Source organism: Vespa mandarinia, chromosome 14, assembly GCF_050613455.1.
Source record: "Vespa mandarinia isolate Hongniang chromosome 14, ASM5061345v1, whole genome shotgun sequence".
NCBI classification, from domain to species: Eukaryota; Metazoa; Arthropoda; class Insecta; order Hymenoptera; family Vespidae; genus Vespa; species Vespa mandarinia.
In genome coordinates, this window is record NC_140823.1 from 4,877,670 (window position 1) to 4,895,151 (window position 17,482).

A 17,482-nucleotide genomic window follows, 5' to 3' on the forward strand; every position below is an offset into this window, starting at 1 on the left:
TACTGCATCTCTATTTATTTGATCTTTTTTCTTTTTTCTTTTTTTTTTTTTTTTTTTTTCTTTTTTCTTCTTTTAGGAATTACATATACATACCACGTCAATACCCGATATATGGGAAGGGTACGTCATTACTCTATAAAACATACATTTGTTTGATCGGCTCAAAAAATCTTCTTATCCTGATTTGAAATTGCAATCATAAAACGCTAGTATAATATAAATGTTTTGGCATCACAGTTTGAAATCGTACAGAATCTCTCATATCCAAGTCCTTCTTTTGTAATAATCACTCATATTTCACGTTTAATTACTCTCCGTTTGCACTTCTAATTCGTTCTGGAGAAGAAAACATTTTAGTTTATAAAAATACTGTTCCAAGGTATATATATTTTCATTTATTCCTGCCTTTTCTCCCAAATTGGGTGATCGGCTATTTTAATGTCAATCGAATTTCAAGCATGACATATTATGTACACATATGTAACTTAGGAATATCAAATTCTCTTGATCATATCGTCAGTCGATAATCACAACCCGCATGATGCGTTTTATTAATCGCTTACAAATTGTAGTTTTTTTTTCTTTTTTTTTTTTTTTTTTTTTTTTTTTTTTTGTAGTATGTATTTAGAAGACAATTTCGCCGAACGACTTAACGTAAGCTTCGTGAAGTTTGTTGATAAAATCTGGATCACTTCTCAAGAGATAATTAAAAGCTTGAAGCAGCTGATTCCTTGTCAGCGGTTCTAATGGCCTAGCTAATGGTTCTGCAGGACTTGGGGCCGCAAACATTACAGGAGGTATCAATGCAGGTGCTGATCCCGTACCCGATAAAGCTGGAGTCGTGATAATATCTTCTGAAGCCTACATTGAATAACAGATTTGTGTAGAAAATTAAGTAGAAAAAGTAGAAATAGAGAAATAAAAAAAAAAAGAAGAAAAAAGAGATAATTGCAAATTATCCTTACTGTATTGCCTGATACATGAGCAAATAAAGATGCAAGAGGATTTGTATTGCTAGGTGTAATAATATTTGAAGTTTGATGATTGGTTATGTTAGAAGATGTTGTATTTGTTGGTGATTGTATCCTAAGAAATCCAGATGAACCGTTTGTTTCACTAGTGCTTTGGTTTACCGATGGCTGAAGATCTTGAGAAACTGATGCTGACGTAGACATCGCCGTGTCTTGGGAAACAGTTTTGTTCCGTCTTTTAGACCTGCCTAACAAAGTTATACTAGCTACGTTAATCGATGTCGTAGAAGCAGCAGGTGTTTGTGATTGCAATGTCGATGGTTGTGGAGTTATCGATCTCTGTTGTTTTTCGATATGTTCTAATGTATGTGCTGCTGGATGAGACATTAAACGTGCCAATAGTAATGGCTTATTTTCATTTGTCCCTGTATTTATAGCGGTAGGTTGATCACCGGCTTTGAAATGCCCAGTATTTACCTAACCAATAAAATCATATTAACAATTTCATGTCGAATAATAGTATGACGCTTACTGCGTCAAAATGATCAAATAAATACTAACTTTAGCTTTTGCAAAGAAATCCATTACACTTTGCGAGGTAACATCAGGACCTAATGGAGCCGCAAAAGGTCCAGAATTATTATCCGTCGCAGGGGTATTGGTAGGGGATTTGGTTTCAGATGGTTTAGTACTACCACCTCCGCTATTTGCTCTGTTCGTATTGAAATCCTCTTGAGCTTTACTAAGCATACTAAATATATCCACATTATTCGCATTAGACCCTGCATTCTTTTTATTTTGAATGGAAGGTTTATTAGCTGCCTTTCGATTTTTTTCAGACTCCATAACGAGTTTATATAACATGGCTGCTATACGTATACACTCTTCTTTGTCGTAAAACCAAATACCATAAATATTACACCGTGAATTTCTATATAATAGAAAAGGTGCTTGTAACTGTAAGTCTAGGCCTTGCGTTACTGGTTCTACTAAATTATTTGTATTCAATCTGTAAAAATAGAGATCGTGAAGGTAAAAAGAAACAACCTATGGATAAATATAAGTAAAGAGTAATCCTACATATGCATGTGCATTTACATACACATATAAATATCTATGTACATATATATATATATGATTTATAATATGTAATAAAAAAAAAAAAAATAACAAAGATTTAATACCTATTCATAATGAGAATACTATTGTACGGTTCGCCGTTCCGAGAGTAAACAAATAAAGCACCCTCGATGTCAGTTTTTTCCCATTCGTTATTATCTCCATTAAAAGTGTACAAAGCTACATGAGTCGCTGTCTCTAGAATATCCTTCACGTAGGGGTCAACGCGTTTCAACGCAGCCACGTTCATTCTCAATTCCGTCAAGTCCGTCATATTGTCGGATAACTTAACACAAAAATTAAAAAATAGAAACTTTTTTATCGAACAATACAAGATTCGACTTTTTCGAACGAACTTTTTACTACAAGTCCGGTATTTTGAAGCAACGCGAGCAGCTGCTTCTTATAAACGCCATAACAGACATTAAGGCTTACGTCGTTGATACATTCGTTAATTCGTAGATATTCTGTAAGATGACGCTGTCATTGGTCTTTCCATAAGATCATAATGCTTTGCGATTGGTCCAAATCAAATTAGAAATTTTATTACCATAAACAAATCAACGATTCTTATTCCTCTGTAAAATGCATATTAATCGATGACTTTTAAACCAATCATTTGAAATGTTGACAAAAATATATAATCTAATTTTTATTGCGACGTCAATGTACGACCTCTAGGTTGCTTCTTCAAAAATATCTAAATGTAACGGCGGGATTGAAAAACAATATAGGATATATATGGTGATATATTTCTGTTATTGCTCAGTTTATTTTTACCAGTTCCAAGGGAATATGTAACAAGTTATCGAGCATCCTATACTGTTTTGCCTCTATATACATTGATATCCGTAATAGTATTCGTAATACATTCGAGTATTACATTCGAGGAGCAACATATGAATTAAAATTACTCTTTTTCTTGTATCAAAACTCATTATACGATAGAATTATGTTATCGAGAAACTTTGAAAAGGAGAAAACAGATAACTAATTGATAATATTCATTTGAAAATAAAAGAAATAGCGCTGACGAAAAGAGCGGCTTTAAAAAGTGCGGCAAAAATTAAAAATGATTGAAAAAGATTTAACGCCCAGATTCTTTATTTAATATATATTTACGAAATGTTTTCTCTTTGTTATTCATGGATTACAACATCTTTCTATTTAAGAGGAAAGAAAGTGCGTTAACAAAAGTACGACGTTTAATATTTGGCAGCATTATGCGCGGTGGCGTAGCGCATGGAAAAATTGGGTCGATCTGCGAAAGATGGCGGCTGCAATGTGATGTGCGTAAGAGAATTATGCTGATAGATTTTTATGAAAACATACAAAAAATATGGAAAAATCTGTTTCCACGTGTAAAGTGAAACCTCCGAATGGGAGTCTGCAATATGTATCATAATACTGATATACTATATTAAAGATAGTTGGAAGATAACGTTTGTTTACGATAAAGTTTGTGACCACCGCAACGTGAAGCCGAGTGTGAAAGGGTAAAGAGAGAGAGACTCGAAAAGAAAACGAGACTGGAGATAAAGCGTTGCCGGACTTCGGCCCGGTGATAATATCAGTAGAGATGCTGAAACAATTGCAGATGGGAATGAGAGCTTTTCTCTTGATGGCTTCCCGCGTGTGGACATGCGTCTGTTTTCTACTCAAGAAGCAGGTTAGAGCCGTAAGTAGGTGCTTCGCGCCTCTTAGTTGTTTTACTCTTTTCTTTTTCTTTTTTTTTTTTTTCTTTTTCTTTTTTCTCTCTTCTAGCACGAAGAAGATATACTACTGCGATATCAATTCGCGTCTATAGATTTTTCCAAAAAGCTTACAGCATACAGTAAGAAAATATATCTTTTTCTCGTTGCATAATCTTCTATCGTCCCAATGATATGTTATTATTATTGCGATAGTATAAAAAAATAAATCAAACGTTTATTTCTATCTTCAAATACATACGCGCGCACACAATTGAAATTTTATATTAATCGTTAATGGCGATAGAAATTGTATACAAATCTTTTCATTGACAACGCTTAAAATATTAGTTGTCTTTATAGTAAAAATGAATTAATTTTTATATAGATTTCACAAATGCAGCCAGTTAAGTATGAAATCTTCCCATTATCTCCTTTATCAAGGCATAGACTTAGTAAGTAAAATTTTACTCTACTTGCATTTTCAAATAATTATCTATTATGATTTATAGTTCTTAAATGAGTAATATATATATTACAGATATAGTTAAAAGAAAAGTGTTAGTACTTGATTTGGATGAGACCTTAATTCATTCTCATCACGATGGAGTAGCGAGGCCAACTGTTAGGCCTGGTACACCTCCAGATTTTGTTCTCAAAGTAACAATAGATCGACATCCAGTTAGATTTTTTGTTCATAAAAGGCCACATGTAGATTTTTTCTTGGACATTGTTAGTCAATGGTAAGCTCTTTGATTAAAATAATATTTTACTTTATGCATTATAGGATGTAAAAATATTCTATGTTAATTGATATTATCATAATAAAATTTAGGTATGAATTAGTAATTTTCACTGCATCCATGGAAATTTATGGTGCAGCTGTGGCAGATAAACTAGATAACAATCGAGGTATTTTAAGGCGCAGATATTACAGACAGCATTGTACTCCAGAAATGGGTTCCTATACTAAAAATCTTTCTGCCATTTGTTCAGATCTAGCTTCTGTCTTTATTCTTGATAATAGTCCTGGAGCCTATAGAGCTTATCCACGTAAGTGATACTATTTACTTTACGATTTGCTAGTATACCTCGCATAGCAATAGCGAATTTCAATAGTGCTGTAAAAACATAGATAATTTGGATAAAATTTGAAGCTTATTTCTACTAAGTAGAACTGTCTGTACAAAGCAGACAATTTTTATTCTATCTTAGACTATATATTCCCAATGAATTTGATAATATAAGCTATAATATTCATATATATATATATATATTATATATTATATATATATACCTATATATACATATATATATATATATACCTATATATACATATATATATATATATATATAATTAATTTTATTGTAACAGACAATGCAATACCTATCAAATCATGGTTTAGCGATGCAGGAGATACTGCTTTATTGAATTTGCTACCTGTTCTGGATGCTCTACGCTTTACACAGGACGTGCGGTCAGTTCTTTCAAGAAATTTGCAGTTACATAATACTTGGTAGCATAATCTTAATTGATTGATGTACTAGACATTCTAGCAATCAATCGTGTAATAATTTAGTGTGTCTAGATTAGGATTATTATTGTTATTGGTAATAGGCATATTAGGATGCTGTCCAGATAATGAGATGACGAACCCCTTACCCTGTCCTCATTTTGTATACTTGTTATGCAAAATATAGCGAGTGTGTGTCAAAGGGAATGGGATCTTCAGCCAATTATTATATCAGCACAAAATCTTATAGAATAATTTTTGTATACAATCTGATTCGTATTTAAATGAAAGACCTGTTTTCTAATTGTGCATTTGCCAAAGATTAAAAAATTGAAAACACGTTAATTATATCTGACAAAATCTCTCATAAGGGGAGAATTTTATTTTTATTTAAATTTTGGCACACATGGCAATGAAATGATGAAACTGAAATACTTCTATTATTGTACATTATCAATCTAGAATGTAGAAAGAAACATACTAAGTCATACTTCAAATAGACTCTGCTGTAACTCACTGTATCAGTGAGGCAGCTGTCTGAGTTATGTCTAATATAAAGAAGTATTAATAAAGATATAAAAAAAAAGTACTGAAAAAATAAACATTTCCTTTTTGCAAAAAATTGAGGACTACAACCAGTAAATCCAACCTGTGACATTAATAAATAAATAAATAAAGAAAAAAAAAAAGAAAAAAAAAGAAAAAGAAAAAAAAGAAATAAATCAGCAAAATAATGAATTTATGCATATACCTGTATACTCTGTCCGCTTGTCTAACGATCTAGAGTTAATGATGAATATTATGTACATATTAGCAGTAATTAGAAAACGAATGTGTTTATTATGGAGTGGCTAGTGTGTATGTATGAAGAATGTAATTAAGTCATTAAGAATATAAACTTTATATAATATTTATTATAAATGGATATATACATATATGTATATCTTAAGATCGATCAGTAAATAAAAAATATTACAATTGCAGCACACTGCTTTATATTTCATTTGTACTTTAAAGAAAAGAAACATGAGGACAGGGAAATAAAGTTAAAAAAGAAGGAAAAAAACAAAAAAAAAAAAAAAACAAAAAAAGAAGAAGAAAAGAAAAAGCAATAATTGGTACTTTTGTGCTTTGTTAGATTTTTATACATTATATTTTCATTTATTAATCAATAACTAATGCTTCATTAAGCACTATGCTGCAAAATATTCGTATTATATTGAACGATTCGTATATACATAATTGTATATATTTGTATAAATATCAAACTTACATAATGTTAAAAACTTATTTAAATTAAGATATGCTCATGTGCGTTAGATTGAAGTACCAATAACATGTTCTCAAATAAACAACTTTCAATGGAGAACAATTCTTACTTTTTGATATACAGGATGATCATTGTAAAGGTTGACACTTTTTTTTGAAAAAAATTCTTTATTTATATATAGGATAAAAAAAAACGTTTAGTATAGGAATAATTGAATTTTTATATGCCTTAAAAAGGGTTGGGGTATAACAGATTCTGCTGAAAAAAATTATCAAATAATAAATATTGTAAAATAATATACAGATACATAACTAAATGAATAGCAATTACCATATAATTCTACTAAAACTTATAAGAGGAACTATGTTTTTGACTGGTATTTTTACACTTTTTGCTGTTCAAAACATGAAATTAATCATATATAATCGTAATTCATTTTTTCTTAATTAAAGTTTTCTCTTGAAATATTATTAAACAGCTCTTTTGATAATCTTTACAATGACTACCTTATATATTGAAGGATTTGTTTACATTGATTTATAATATATTCACATGATTTTACATGTTTCAAAACAACATTAGCCATTGCTAAGAAACATAGACACAATATTTAACGAAACGAAATTGTATTAGTATACACAAAAAAGATTATTTCCATGTACATAACAACATATGTGTGTGCACATAAATATTACATATTCAATGTATGTACTCTACATATTCGTACACCATAGAAAATAATTTTTTTCACGCAAAACTACAAACTTTCAAATTTTATTTCATTCTATGTATTATTATTATCATTATTATTATTATTATTATTATTATTATTATTATTATTATTATTATTATTATTATTATTATTATTATTATTATTGTTATTATTATTATTATTATTATTATTATTATATTATTATTATTATTATTATTATTATTATTATTATTACTATTATTATTTTTCAATGTAAACTGAACAAGACGTATTTTTTTTATAACAATATTAAGCACTTATGATTTTGATACTCATGTTAATATTTTGATAAAAAAAAACCGTAAGTAAAACGGACCTAGGATAAAGTTTAATGTACAAAAAATATTTGATTGATAAGTAAAGTTCATTTTCAATATTTCTTTTGATAGTAAACTTTGTATAATAAAATATAGTATGAGTTTTATATACAGGCTACACTTTTACAAACATTAAATGATAATAAAAAACAAGATTTTTGTCCTTTTTATAATGTGTTACAGAATATATTTTATGCACTTTAAAGACTGTTAAGATGGAAGAAAGTGAATTGATGGAAGCTGTAAATAATTTATTTGTTTGTTTTATATTTAATCTTTAGGTGGATCGTCTCGTACAATTTCCAAAGAACTATCTGAATTATTAGTGCTACTTCCACTTCCAGCATCATCTTCTCTTTCTGTTGCTTTTTCTTGAACTGTACTTGTGCCTAATTGCCATGATGGAATAGATGCTGGAGCACTGGGAAACTGTTTTCTATTTAAAAATAAATATAATAAAATAATAAATGTATGATAACGCTCTGTACAATGATCACGATTTCCATATGTAAAATATAAAGAATACTAAAGTACAAGATTACTATTTGTTATAATCATTTATATTATAGAACATTTTATGTCTCCAAAATAATATATAATATATGTTAATGACAAACAGATACCTTGACAGAAGGAGTGCTTTTAGACTAGATAGTTCTTGTTTCAGTTCTTGTACAAGCTGTGGAATTGCTATATCGATCGATTGATTTTGTGATAATCTTTTTACATCGATCTCCACCTTCGAAATTGAATCTTTCATCTCTTTTATAGAACTTTGGATTGCCTTATCCAGTTCAGTAACAGAATCTGTTATACTATCTTTTTTCTTACGACCATATAAAAATGGTTTAATAAATTCCTATAAAAATTGCAAAAAAACATTTGATGCCTTACTTTACAGATGATAAATTTTATCAAAAATGTTTAAATAATATACCTTATAAAACCAATAAACACAATACAATGTAGCTCCGATCACAGCGGTGACATTAAAAAATTCTTTAATTTTTTGTAATAATGTGGACTGAGAGGATAGCATTTGGAAGTATGGATAAGGAGGTCTATTATCTGGTATTGATATCGTTGTGTATTCATTTTGATTTTCGAATTTCCTTTCCTCATTAATATCAATACCGACTAACTCGCAAGCTCTTTTAATTTCTTCTTCTGTTAAACCTTTTCTTTTAAGAAATTCTTGCTTTTTATTGAATGGAGTTCTTGAAACTTTAGGATGTTGAAAAAATTGTACTGCCGCTTTTACCTTTAACAGGAAATTACTGTTAGAGATAGAAATAATAAATTTAAATAAAAGATTAATTACATAATGGTACAAAGTACAATTAATAAATTTTTAAATCGAAAATGACATTACGATAAAATCTACATCAAATAAAATATTTATTTACGTTTATATTACAAGTGTATAAAAACTATTATAATTATATAAAATTTACTTACTAAATCTTCACGCAGGCAAGAATTATTAATATCAGATATATCTTGACCAGTCATTCTATCAGACAATAGTTCATATTCTTAATATAACTTTGTATTATTTATTATACGGAGAATATTGAAATCGTGTTTTATGGTAATAAGTAAGTGGTACCAAATTACCAGAAATGATATTTATAAATATTCATGAATACCTTGGAAACGCCTCAAAAAAGTATAATACGCATTTGATGATAATTTATAATCGGTAATAGTTTTACATTCTGTACGAAGTGTTATTAAAATTTTAAGTAGAACTTACAAGTTTTTCCTTTTTTTCATAAAAATATCGTATGTTGAATGTTATGAATTTAACCACTAAGGAGCACGGATAACAGCATGTTAGGGCCAATCAGTTCACTTTATGTACAATGGAAGCTTGACTATACTTTTAATTTTGTATGCGAGTTATTGCCTCCCTGAAATAAGGTAAAATGTCGCCTCTTATCATCTTTTATTTAAACCTTGTAGGCCGTGTTGTGTCGCATTTTAATCTACGATCATTTAATCTGTGATAAAATTAATTAACCTTCACATAAAAAAACCCATATAAAATACAAATATGTTTCACAATGTAATTACGATATTTTTTTTATATTTTTATCTTTATTTGTTTCGATAAATTTGATTTGTCGTTGATAATTATTAAAATTCGATCTAATGAAAAATTATCATGGTTCTCTTTAGCATTATACATCATTGTCTTTGCAGTATAATTACGGGCGATAACCAAGGGCAAATAAAAACTAGATATATAATAGAAGAAAGAAGAGCTAGTGCATTTCATTTGAAGGAACTATCTATAAACAAAAAGAATATAAAAAATTTGTAAAAGAGATATGAAGAAGATTATAATCTCCGAGAGCAGTATTGTGATAGTAAAGCCGTTTAATATTGTAAACCAAAAATCTTGAATTTATTAGCTAAAGTTACATATAATTAACAATACACGATTTATTAATGTCAGCAAAAATGCAGTGCAGAATTGATGATTTACCGGATGAATTGTTAGAATATATTTTAAGTCTTATTCCTCCTTATAAAGATTTGCAAGAATGTAAGCTTGTCTCAAAACGATGGTTTCGTGCAACTAAAAGTATGTATATTATAACTGAAATCTTGTTAATAATGTTCTTCATCTGTAATAATTGTCAAACGTATATTTTATTATATAGATGTTATAGAGCACAATGAGGCACACTTTCGCAAAGCTGTATCATTTGGTGCTTTGTTTTGGAGTCTTTGGCCAAAAAAAACTCGAATGCCTACGATAAGCAAAAGACATTCTCATTCAGCCTGCATTTATGAAAACTCCATGTATGTATTTGGTGGATGTACTGCAACTTCTACTACATTTAATGATTTATGGAGATTAGATTTAGATACAAGAACTTGGGTCAGACCAATCACAATGGGCAGCTATCCATCACCAAAGGCTTGTGCTACTATGTTGTATTACAAAAAGAGTTTCGTTCTGTTTGGTGGATGGTCTTATCCTTCTCGTTATCCTTTACATCAGGTACAAATAATCGTTTTTATTTATTTCGTATGACACATTCTTCATAATATTTCCTTTTTAGCAATGGAAGCTGTTTAATGAATTGCACGTCTACTCGATAGAAACAAATAAATGGAATGCTATCAACACATTAGAAGCACCACCACCTATGTCAGCTCATTCCGCAACAATTCATGGAAACAATATGGTTGTCTTTGGTGGTATTCATTGTGGACTTCGGTAAAAGCTTTTATTATGTCGCATCTTAAATTCTTTCAATCGAATTGAGAATTCCTGAAATGCTTTGAATTTTTTTGAGGTAGTTCCAATGACTTGTGGTGTTTAAACTTGGATACATATTCTTGGCATAAACAAACCACAGCAGTTATAAAGCCACGACCACGTTATGGCCAATCGCAAATTCATTTAGGAGACAGGCATATCCTTGTACTAGGAGGTTGTACCGGTCCTAATGCAGCCATGAATGATGCTTGGTTATTAAATATGACAGAGCCAACATGGAAATGGAAAAAAGTAATATTATATCACCCAGAATGGGCACCGGCGCGTATTTGGTGTCATCAGGCTTGCAAGGTGGCATATAATAAATTCATTTAAAACATAATCGATCAATTTATCATCATATAAATATATATATATATATATATATATACTTTCGCTTGTTAGGTTGGAAATTATATTGTTGTGTTAAGTAACAACAAGCGACATGCTAAAGTAAATGACATGAGCATAGCAATGAAAAATGTTACCTGTCAAAGACCATCCAGATTACCTGACGTATCTCCTTTGCAAGAAAGGTTTGTGATATTTTACGATCTTTCAAATCTTACATTTATATACAATGTTCTTAAATAAATCTTTTTCTCAGTAAACAAAGACATAGAGCAGACGTAGATACGGATGAAAATGTGAATGGCCGGCATGGGTCTTTCTCAAGATCACCCTCACAAAGTAGAATGAATAATCCACCATCGCGAAAATCAAATTTTTCTAAGATCGTGCCATTTTGTTGTGACAGTACACTGAGTATGGCAGCATTTCGTGATAAACCAACTAATAATAATTTGAGTATCAATCGGCAGCGCCAATTAGAATATCTTAAAAAGATGGAAGAAAAGATCAGAAGTAGAAAGATACAAACGAAAGTTGCAAAAAGAACAGAGAATACGTTATCTATATTTATTTTAGATATAAGCAAAGTACTTTGTGATGAATGTAGTGCATCTTGGGTTCCCTTGAAAGAAATTGATCAATCAGGACCAGACGAAAGAATTTTGTATTCGCTTGTGATGGGAAGAGGAGAATTAATTGTCTTTGGAGGTATTCGCAAAGAGCAAACTAATATGCAAACTCAGCCAGATGTGGATGATTTAGAAGTGTATAATGATCTGCATTTTATAAATCCACCAAAATATATTATATAATATTATATAAACGTGAAAGCTTGGTTTTCAAGATTCCTATGTGTGAGAACGAAATTAAAATTATCATCTTTATTAATTTAATAGCAATATGGATATATGATAGCACCAATGTCACTTCATGCAATTTTATGTTACTAATAGAAAATGTCAATATTTATTTGCGAATTATGTCGAAATTTGATTGGAATCGATATTTAATCTCTGATAGTAATTGAATTGAAAGAAGACAAATTTTAATGTTTCTTATCTCTTATTAAAAGACGGAAATACTATGGAAGTTATTCACTTCTAAAACTATAGATGTAAGGTAATGGAATTGATGTGATAATAATTTTAAAATACAAGAGAATCAAATACTTCGGACATAAGTTATTTGATTGCAAAATTTTTATTCAAACATTTTGTTCTATTTTCATAAATAGAGTATATTTCAAATATCAAACTTGCAAATTTTATAATTTAATTTATTGATGATCCTATATTATTTTTAATAACAAATGCGCGCGTGAAAAATCATCGATCTATTAAATATTAAAATTATGTACATTATTTAAAATAATTGCATAAAAAATCAATACAGACTCATATGTATTTCTAATTATATACACAATCTCTCTCTCTCTCTCTCTCTCTCTCTCTGTATTAGTAATAATAGTATATAAAAATGATATTTATACGAATATTTGCTTAAAAGAGAGCTTTCTAAATGTTCCTTTAAATGATGGAATATAATTTAAAGTGTATTATACATGTATGTATGTACATACATTCAAAATTATCTGCAAATATTAATATAAAATTTTCTCGCTATTCAAATAAATCTTATTGTCAATTAACAGTGCAATATTAAATAACAAAACAATTTTTTTCTGGTTTTAGATCATTCAGTCTAATCGTGGTAATAGATTAATTAATTACTTCTTTTAATAACTTGAACTGCACATTATATTTAAATACATTGATTGTAATGAATAGTACATTCACTCATCTTCATTTGTGTCATTGTCTGCTGTTTTTAAGCTACCAAATACTTGCGATGGAATGACTTGTTTTTCAATAGACATTTCTATAATAAAAAAAAAAAAAAAAAAAAAATAAAAAAAAAAAAAATAAATAAATAAAAAAACAAAAAAGAAAACATTTAATTATATCATAAGAAATAATAACATATATAAGTAAAATGATAAGTAGAATACAAGATTTTTTACCTTCTTCAATCTCTTCTTCTCCTTCATTTTCATTATCATCATCCATATCCATATCAATATCAATTTCATCTGGATTATTTACACGTGATGATTCTTTTCCATCTGTTTCTGTTATACCACGTACAAATTTAATAGTATCCTTCAATCCAGATTGAGTAGTTGTGTCTGAAAGTAAAGAATCGATTGTCATATAATTTCTACCTACAATAATAATAATAATAATAATAATAATAATAATAATAATAATAATTTTATTACAATTATTAAAATATTTACCAGAGATTTTATTATCTAGCGCACGCATACTATCAATTTGTACACCAGACACTTGATTAGATACATTATTCAACATTTGAGCAGACATCATATTCACTTGGGTGTTATACATGGCTTGCACACTACGTTTGATTCTAAGCATTTCACGCATCGTATCTTCATTTCCATGCTGTACTTCAAATTCCTTCCACACTTTCCAAAAGTTCGATGATACCTTTTTAATATAAATATAATATTATTAATATAATTATTACGATTTTTCATCGCAAATTGATCAATCTAATTGATTCAACATACCCTAGGATCACATATTTGACTACAATGTGCATAAATAGCTCTTGCCCTATCTACTTCTCCTAATTTTGTTTCCATTTCAGCAAATCTTAAACACATTTCTCTTGTATTTTCATCATTTAAAACTTCAATAGCCTTTTCGTATATTTGTCTAGTTTTTGGCACACCATAAATATCTGCTGCTTTCTTTATATATATGTTAAACATCTAAAAACAAAAAACAAAAGAATGTATAGAAAGTTACGTTTGCACATAAAATTTATTAAAAATATATAATAAAAAAAATTACTTCGAATCTTTCTTCGGGTAAAACTGCACTAGTCGCTCGTTCATATACGGACATTGCGTGCCTAGCTAAACCATGCTCTTCTTCCAATTTTGCATACAATAAATATAACGCTGAAAAAATAAATTTATATATCTTACTTATCATTTTGAAAGGATAAAAATTTCTTAAAACATACATTATTAATATTTTATACGATACCTTTAGCGTATTTATTTGGACAGTGTTCTAAACATTGCTCGAATAAATCACGTGTACGTTCCAACTTTGTTCCACCATAACGTTTTAAAAATTTGGTGAGATATGTATTCCATACATCATATACATTAGGCCATTTAAAGAGCGCGATTCCTTTTTCATATGCCTATATTTAACATATATAGAAAATATATAATATATATAAATAATGTATACAAGTAAAGAAAAAGAAAATCTTAGTGAGAATGATTATGTTTACCCTAAAAGCTTCCTCGAAATAATTATTCTCTTCCAAGAACAATCCATAGTTAATAATGATTTGAGGTGTTGCTATTTTTAAATCTATTATTTTATCATATACTGCCTTGCATGTCTATGTTTAAAAAAAAATATAATTTTGTTAAAATATATTTTTTATAAAATATTCAAGTTACATACCTTGAATGTACCAAAACTTTCTTCTAAATCTGCATACATGGACCACACTTTTAAAGATTTATACAATCTCATTTGAACAGTTTCATTTTCATCGTGATATGAAACTTTACGGAACGGCATGGCCGTAGCACGATGCATAAGTTTTAAAGCCTCTTTACAATTCCTACAATAAAGTGATGCCTTACTACTTAGTCCATTTTCTTTGTGTAGGACTTTCAGATGTGGAAAAAAAAAAAAAAAAAAAAAAAAAAAAAAATTCTTACCCATGTCTGATCTCCATTTCTGCCCATTCACACCATACTGATGCTAGATCATCTACCTTAGTATAGGGGACATGAGTAGCTCTTTCAAATATAACTCTGGCATCTGCTATTTGACTATTTTCTTCATAAAACTTGCCAAATGCAACCCACAAAGTATGTAACTTGCCTACTGCTAATTGTGGTTGCACAGTTTGTACTGCTTCCGTATATGTATTAATTATCTATAAATGCATTAATTATTCGAAAATTTTTTTTACATTATGCACATATTTTTATTATTCTCTTACCTCGTGCGGCTGTCCTTCATAAAGTTTTACTCTCTTATGCCACTCCTGTACGTTATGAGGATTTTGTCTTAATAATACCGAATTAAGTAATAACAATCTCCTTTCCATAAGATGTTCAAATCTTGCTAGACGTAACTCTAATTCTAAATTACCTATAGATTTGAGAATAAAAAATTATCACGTGACATTTGTTAGTTCTTACATTAAATTTATATAATGTTTCTGTTTTGTACGCACCCTCCTCTGTTGAAATAACGGTTTCATCTTCTATACATTTACTAAGACTTAATTCTTCAAATTGTGCATATGCATCAAAGACTTGCGTAAAGTCTCTGACAGTAGTTACTGTTTGTATAGCTTCTTCATAAATATCTCTTGCCTAAAAGACAAAATATCAATATCATGAAATGAACACATTTTTATTTTAATTTATTATATATATATATATATATATATATATATATATATATATATATACTAATGAATGATTACCCTCTCAAAGAGACCACTGCGAACATAATAATCAGCTAATGAGTTCCATAATGGACCTAACTGATCGGTGTATCTCCTTAAACCACCTCTGATAATAGCATCTACGTTAAGAGATTTTATTTTAGAAGGATTTTTTGATATCAAATTGCACAATTCATTCCACAATTGATGATTAGATTTTCCATGTTTTGATACAAAATCATCCTGATTAACAATTTGTGCAAGTTTTATAGCTGCTTCATCAAGCCTTCCAATAGATATTAAATATTCAATATATTCCTCTGTGTCCTCAGGTGCCAACTACAATACAATATTAAAAATCTTAATTCCTTACGAGTTATATCCTTTTAAATGTAACAATTTTATTATGTTTTACCTTCAAATATCGCCTGAATACTCTGACAGATGTTTCGTAAACATTATGTTTCTTCAAAAAGTCTATGTAAAGTGGCCATATACGATGATGCTGTGTAATTGGAAGTGCTCTAAGAGAACGATCAAATACTTGACGAGTACGCGTTATGTAGCATTGTTTTGTCATTAGTATACAATAATCCATCCAAATACGTGGCATTTTATGCATAAATACCAAAGCTCTTTCAAATGCATTATTTACATCTTCATAAAGAGGATCTGTTATACATCTTTTTTTTAATTGGCTTAATCGGTGTCGAAGATAATTATACCATAATTTGTAACTATGAATGAAGGATTAAAAAGAAAAAAAAAATGTAGTCTTTAAATAAAGTAACAACATATTGAGCGAATGAAAGATTATACTACCTTCCAGGGAGTTCTGTCAAGGCACGTTCATAAACCATATTTAAATTATTACTTTTTGTATTTTTCAAATGATCGATATAACGCTGCCAATGTTTTACGGAATATGGATTTCGTAAGATTTCCTCTTCATAAGGTAAATCTTCATCGTACTGTAATATGCATAAAAAAATATAAATAATTTTAAGTTAACCTCAATTTCATTCTAACGGGTTTTAACAGTATATCAAATATATTAAAATACTTACAAAAGTATATAAATTTCCTTCAGTATCTTTTCGTTCTATCATTTTAAATAATAATAATCACGACTAATACAATCAAGATGTCAAAGCTGCACAATTTGGAAAAATATTGAAAAAATAATTATACAATAAATGATTCCGCTATCCCGGTACCGGCCATGATAAAAAACGCCATCTGACGATTTATTTCACCTTCGTCGGAAAAGTAGAAATTTTTTTTCTTTTTTTTAAGATTAATTATTATCAAGGCAAAAGAGAAAAATCTCTTACTTTCCTTGTTTGTTTTTGTATACACGTTAGGAGTCATGTGTGCTTTGTATCCGTGAAATAGACGACGACGATTATATTTACTTGACTTTGACCTTTCTCGATTCAGTCTTCATTCGCACTCCGACGAGGAAACATCGAAGCTCTCTCTCTCTCTCTCTCTCTCTCTCTCCTTCCGAAGGTATAAGATTAAAAATTAATACTTTTCGTAATTTTATAATTATTTAATGTATATCGTACACGGAGTATAATAAACACCACAGTAATACGCGTTAAATATATAATAATTTCAATTGAACTTGGAGAAATACATCGAAAAATTTTAATTAATTTATCATTTGTATTTATTCTTATGTATTTTTATTTATAATTTAAATA

At 29.0% G+C, this 17,482-nt stretch overlaps 5 protein-coding genes across 12 annotated transcripts; 2 read left to right on the forward strand and 3 right to left on the reverse strand.

The window, feature by feature from the left end:
- Positions 1-75: 75 nt before the first annotated feature.
- On the reverse strand, positions 76-2,538 carry DCP1 (decapping mRNA 1). Its single transcript, XM_035862971.2, has 4 exons — positions 2,156-2,538; positions 1,533-1,980; positions 966-1,448; positions 76-861 (listed from the first exon to the last, which is right to left on the reverse strand). Exons 1-4 carry the CDS (start codon positions 2,362-2,364, stop codon positions 625-627), a joined length of 1,377 nt encoding a protein of 458 aa, XP_035718864.1. The 5' UTR covers positions 2,365-2,538; the 3' UTR covers positions 76-624.
- Positions 2,539-2,871: 333 nt separating this feature from the next.
- Dd (CTD nuclear envelope phosphatase 1-like protein dullard) lies at positions 2,872-7,362 on the forward strand. 4 transcript variants are annotated; one of them, XM_035862272.2, is made up of 6 exons: positions 3,694-3,759; positions 3,855-3,924; positions 4,170-4,236; positions 4,323-4,524; positions 4,617-4,834; positions 5,157-7,362. In XM_035862272.2, the coding sequence occupies exons 3-6, from the start codon at positions 4,179-4,181 to the stop codon at positions 5,300-5,302; spliced, it is 624 nt and encodes a 207-aa protein (XP_035718165.1). In that variant the 5' UTR covers positions 3,694-3,759; positions 3,855-3,924; positions 4,170-4,178; the 3' UTR covers positions 5,303-7,362. The 4 variants fall into 4 exon arrangements, with proteins under 4 accessions (XP_035718162.1, XP_035718163.1, XP_035718165.1 ...); XM_035862271.2 differs by having other exon boundaries at positions 3,710-3,768; XM_035862269.2 differs by lacking the exon at positions 3,855-3,924 and having other exon boundaries at positions 2,872-3,768.
- Positions 7,363-7,880: 518 nt separating this feature from the next.
- Pex14 (peroxisomal biogenesis factor 14) lies at positions 7,881-9,488 on the reverse strand. 3 transcript variants are annotated; one of them, XM_085661333.1, is made up of 5 exons: positions 9,390-9,488; positions 9,092-9,146; positions 8,571-8,894; positions 8,257-8,492; positions 7,881-8,069 (listed from the first exon to the last, which is right to left on the reverse strand). In XM_085661333.1, exons 1-5 carry the CDS (start codon positions 9,407-9,409, stop codon positions 7,904-7,906), a joined length of 801 nt encoding a protein of 266 aa, XP_085517459.1. In that variant the 5' UTR covers positions 9,410-9,488; the 3' UTR covers positions 7,881-7,903. The 3 variants fall into 3 exon arrangements, with proteins under 3 accessions (XP_085517459.1, XP_085517460.1, XP_085517461.1); XM_085661334.1 differs by having other exon boundaries at positions 9,092-9,293; positions 9,390-9,407; XM_085661335.1 differs by lacking the exon at positions 9,390-9,488 and adding an exon at positions 9,283-9,361.
- On the forward strand, positions 9,451-12,507 carry Fbxo42 (F-box protein 42). Of its 3 annotated transcripts, none has more exons than XM_085661332.1 (7): positions 9,451-9,556; positions 9,839-10,223; positions 10,303-10,646; positions 10,708-10,865; positions 10,949-11,219; positions 11,313-11,443; positions 11,515-12,507. In XM_085661332.1, exons 2-7 carry the CDS (start codon positions 10,088-10,090, stop codon positions 12,068-12,070), a joined length of 1,596 nt encoding a protein of 531 aa, XP_085517458.1. In that variant the 5' UTR covers positions 9,451-9,556; positions 9,839-10,087; the 3' UTR covers positions 12,071-12,507. The 3 variants fall into 3 exon arrangements, with proteins under 3 accessions (XP_085517458.1, XP_035718673.1, XP_035718674.1); XM_035862780.2 differs by lacking the exon at positions 9,451-9,556 and adding an exon at positions 9,563-9,701; XM_035862781.2 differs by lacking the exon at positions 9,451-9,556 and adding an exon at positions 9,565-9,701 and having other exon boundaries at positions 9,815-10,223.
- Positions 12,508-12,658: 151 nt separating this feature from the next.
- Positions 12,659-17,174, reverse strand: fand (Pre-mRNA-splicing factor SYF1 fand). The gene is made up of 15 exons (XM_035862778.2): positions 16,841-17,174; positions 16,596-16,744; positions 16,189-16,510; positions 15,813-16,112; positions 15,558-15,699; positions 15,321-15,472; positions 15,034-15,254; positions 14,771-14,933; positions 14,592-14,705; positions 14,336-14,498; positions 14,138-14,247; positions 13,852-14,055; positions 13,555-13,768; positions 13,279-13,443; positions 12,659-13,136 (listed from the first exon to the last, which is right to left on the reverse strand). The coding sequence occupies exons 1-15, from the start codon at positions 16,880-16,882 to the stop codon at positions 13,051-13,053; spliced, it is 2,547 nt and encodes an 848-aa protein (XP_035718671.1). The 5' UTR covers positions 16,883-17,174; the 3' UTR covers positions 12,659-13,050.
- Between the last annotated feature and the right edge of the window lie 308 nt (positions 17,175-17,482).